At 37.3% G+C, this 4,215-nt stretch overlaps 1 protein-coding gene across 1 annotated transcript in view; it reads right to left on the reverse strand.

Moving 5' to 3' along the window:
* Positions 1 to 4,215, reverse strand: part of RPS6KA3 (ribosomal protein S6 kinase, 90kDa, polypeptide 3) — a 116,620-nt gene that overhangs the window by 50,227 nt on the left and 62,178 nt on the right. Inside the window, exon 4 of the mRNA XM_012651678.1 lies at positions 924 to 1,005. Coding sequence (XP_012507132.1) covers positions 924 to 1,005 — 82 coding nt within the window. The remainder of the gene's footprint in view (positions 1 to 923; positions 1,006 to 4,215) is intronic.

Genomic DNA, 4,215 nt, shown 5'->3' on the forward strand with positions numbered 1-4,215 from the left:
AAAAAAAAAAAAAAAAAAAGAAAGAAAGAAAAAATAAAAGCAGTGATATAAATATAAAGGTAGGGCACTGAGGATATAATTTAATTCTCTGGTCTTAGCAAGAATCAAGTAAGTGGTAATTCCATAGGGTAGAGACTGAATAGGAAAGAAAATACATTCAGGAAGGAAGGAAGAGAATGGAAATGAAGGACAGCGTTTATAAAGAGAGGTAAAATTTCTTGGGATGATGATAATATCCATGGTGGATACCTAATTGAGAATAACATCAGAAATAATAAGTGATCATGGCAAATATTCCTTCCAGAATATTTAAAAAGCTTTATAAATTACATGTAAATTGAAGAGAAAAAAATTGACATTAGGAATCAATAAATATAATGTCTAGAGGTTATGCAGTAAAATAAGTGATACTACTAAATCAAAGGAAGACTTAAGTATTTTAAAAATCTATGTGCAATTTCTTCTAAATGACTTTTTACCTATGAGAGCCAAATCCTATATTAGTTTTCAAAATCACAGGCTCAGAATAAAAACTTAAAATTTTGAGACCAGCAGTCAAGATAAAGTCCTTTAGAATAAAAGCTATTTTACATTGAGTAAATCAGTAAGTTTTCAAAATATTAAAATAATTCCACTAATTTGAAGATTAATCAAACCCAGTTTTAATCTTATACAATGTCTACTTGCCTAAAGCCCAATATGAATTTACAATACTTCTTTTGTAACGTGGCAACTCCTGTTTTGACTAGTTGTATGATTCCTAGCCCAGTAGGAAAAATTCACTAAAAGTCAGTCTAAATTTAAAGCCAGTAACAGGAACTGATTCAGAATGTAAGTAACCAGCCTCAGAGTCCCATGAGCTCTATTGAGACCTTTCAGTTTATTTAGACTACACGAACATTACAAACAGCAGCAGCACTTACCTTTCAGTGTGGCCTTCTTTAATACCTTCATGGCATAAAGCTGTCTAGCATCAGAGCCTGAGATTTTTTTAACTAAGAAAACCTGCATTTAAATAAGAGAAAATAAATGTTACAAAGTCTTACAAACTATACTTCTGTTAAAATAAGAACCCTGCTATAATACGGTTTATTATTATTATACAGATTCTCATACATCACAGATCAAGTATTTCCCCTAAAATGTATCAGTTCTAAATATGAATTGTAATAGTAGTTATAACTTGTGGTGTCAATATAAATGAATACATTTTTTCATTTTGTTATTTGCCAATTCCCAAAGAGCATGTAACATGTTAGGAAAGAAAAAAAAATCTTTAAACTACCTATGTAGGAATTAGATGGAGAAAAGCCCAGCATGTTTAAAGTATAACAAAGGTGGTGATGGCTCTGCTTTTCACAAAACAAAAATGCTTTTGAGCCCGTCAAAACTGTTATACGGGGGTTCCTCGTGACCACAATTTCCTGTTGATACTGATGAAGGGTCTTTTCTGTATATGAAAAATGCACATAAATCTCACTGCTTGGTAGAATAATTTAAAACACTTACACTGAAGAATCCTATTCACAAATATTTAATGTGACCTAAGTCAGAACCCCACCTCCCCACCTTTTTACAATCAAATTATCATATATACCTAAATATGAAGAACACAATTCCCAGGTTTGTTATTGAGCATCTTGACTTTCCAAATATTTTTGGCTGCTTTCAAAATACAATGTGGGATTTGTGCTAAATGAATAAAGTCTGCTCTAAATAACCCATGGTCATGCTATAACATGGCCAATACAAGGCTATCAATAAACCTCTTCTACTCATTTTGACCATTGGGTTCATGATCTTGTCCACCAAACCTTTAAACAGACCTGCTAAACGGACCTGAATTTCAACTCTTCTTCCCTACCCATTCTTTCACATTAATAGTAGTGTTCTTAAGCTGCCACAGGTGGGAAGAAGAGAATCAATTACAATCAAGAATTAACTTTAGGATTAGCTCTCAATTATCTGAATTAGCACGTCACGCTATTAACACAAAATCAAAAAATGATTCATTCCACTGATTCTAGGACAAGGCAGAGTTTCTCACTTTGAGAAATTGTGTCAAGGCAACGGGCAATGAACCCAGATCAAGTGAAGAGCACCATGACTTGCAAAGAAACCCTGATGCAGAATGTGTTGCTCTCCTATAATCACTCCCTCCCCTCTTTCACCACGCCCCACCCTTTAGCTCCTTTCAGCCAGTTATTGGGGAGCCAACCTAGGGAGAGAAAAGCATTCTTAAACAGGGTGGTTCTAAGGTGGAATGATGTTCAAATGTTAAAAGTAATCATAGATTATTAATATTTTTGAACAGAAATAAATTCTAATTAGGTGGAGATAATTAGGATTTATTTGATATTTATTCATCCTTAAGATTTCCTAATAAAACTTGTTTTATTCTATAAGAAACAATTTTCTTGGTGGATTCCAAATTTTCTTTGACTATTCTTTGAATGTACCTTCTTAACACTTGTCGGCACCTCTTAGTACTTTCACAAGCATTGTAATAGATTACCATGACAATTTTGGTAGGCAGGCCTACTAAGCAATGCTTATTTTATAGCTGTCTGAACCAGGGCTTAGAGTGGTTAAGTAATTTGCCCAGTGTCACAGTGGAGGTATCGGAACAAGATCCGGGTCAGCCACCCAGTCCTATGCTTCTGCTCAGGGTGTTCTTTATCTGTTCCCGTTGGCCTGTAACCAGCCAAGCCCAGCAGGAGCAGCAGCAGTCCCAGCTGCCACTGCTTCCTCCACAAGAGCATTTCTGACCTTTCTCACTCCCCCATGAAGCTATTCTAGGCTCTGACAGGTCATCCCTGTTTCCTTGGCTTACCATGGCCTTTTAGGATGAGTAAGAAAGGAGATATCCTATTTTTAACGTTTGATATTTATAGTAAGGTATTTAAGTTACTTTTAAAGATGTAAAGGGAGAAGCATGCTAATTCCTAGGAACTTAAATATTGTGTTCCCTGAAAATCTAATGTATAAAAATAAACCCATCTATTTGGGTTTATCAAGTGGCATGATAATACAATTTAATACCAGATATTATATCACTTAATGACCTTATACCATTTAATTCTCACTACTATGGGGTCGGGACTATTACTCATTAATTCTTTCCAGAATTATATGCTAGGCACTGTGCTATTGGTTTAATGCTAAGACTAGGTACAAGGCATGGCCCTCGTATTCATCGAACATACAGTCTAGTGGGGGAGATAGTCAATAAATAAATGAAAAACTGCAATTGTGCCAAGTGCCATGAAGATGAGGTATATAATGTTCTGAGAGGGTATAACCAGGGAACATGACCTGTGCTGGATGGCAGGGAAGGCTTCTTTGAGATCAAAGGCACAGAGGAGCTAGCCAGCAGAAGAAGGGGTGGGAAAGAGTGTTTCAGGCAGAAGGAATAGGATGGGGAAAGGCTTTCTAGTGAGATGAAGCTTAAGGACTCTGTTTAAGGACCAAAAATAAGGTAATGTGGCCAGAACACAGAGAGTGAAAAGTATGTAAACTGATGTTGGAGAGATAGCTAGGGGCCAGACTGAGGAGCTCCTCAGCCATCTTAAGACTCTGTCCTTATCAAAAAATATAAGGGAGGCTACTGAAGGGTCAAGGAGTTAGAGTAAAATATTAGTTCATGCTGGCTGTCGTGTAAATAACGGATTGAGGCAAGAATACATTTGGGAAGACCCAGTTAGGAGACTCTTTCAATAGACCAAGTAGAAAGGTGGTAGCATGTTCTGGAGGGGTGGCAGTAGAGAGACAGGCATGCTTTGAGAAATCTTTACTAAATTAACAGGACTTGGTGACAGATCAGATTGGCTGGGGCAGGAGTGGGATAGGGGATGGCAGGAACTAGAAAGATATGTCAAGAATGCCTCCCAAGTTTCTGGCTTGCTTAACTGGATGCCATTCATAGTGTTAGCGAAAAATGAAATAGGACAGACTTGAGGGGTAGGAGAAGATCATGAGTTTGGTCTCAGACATGTGGAGTTTAAAGTTCCTTTGAGACGTGCAAATGAAAAAAAAGTAAGCAGCTGTGCCTAAAGAGTTCAGAGCTTGGAGGAGTAATCTAGGTTGGAGGCCAGGTGCGGCGGCTCACGCCTGTAATCCCAGCAATCTGGGAGGCCGAGTGGGGAGGATTGTTTGAGCTCAGGAGTTCGAGACCAGCCTGAGCAAGAGTGAGACCCCGTCTCTACTAAAAAAAAT

Source organism: Propithecus coquereli, unplaced genomic scaffold (genome assembly GCF_000956105.1).
Source record: "Propithecus coquereli isolate 6110/MARCELLA unplaced genomic scaffold, Pcoq_1.0 Scaffold362, whole genome shotgun sequence".
In the NCBI taxonomy this organism is placed as follows: Eukaryota; Metazoa; Chordata; class Mammalia; order Primates; family Indriidae; genus Propithecus; species Propithecus coquereli.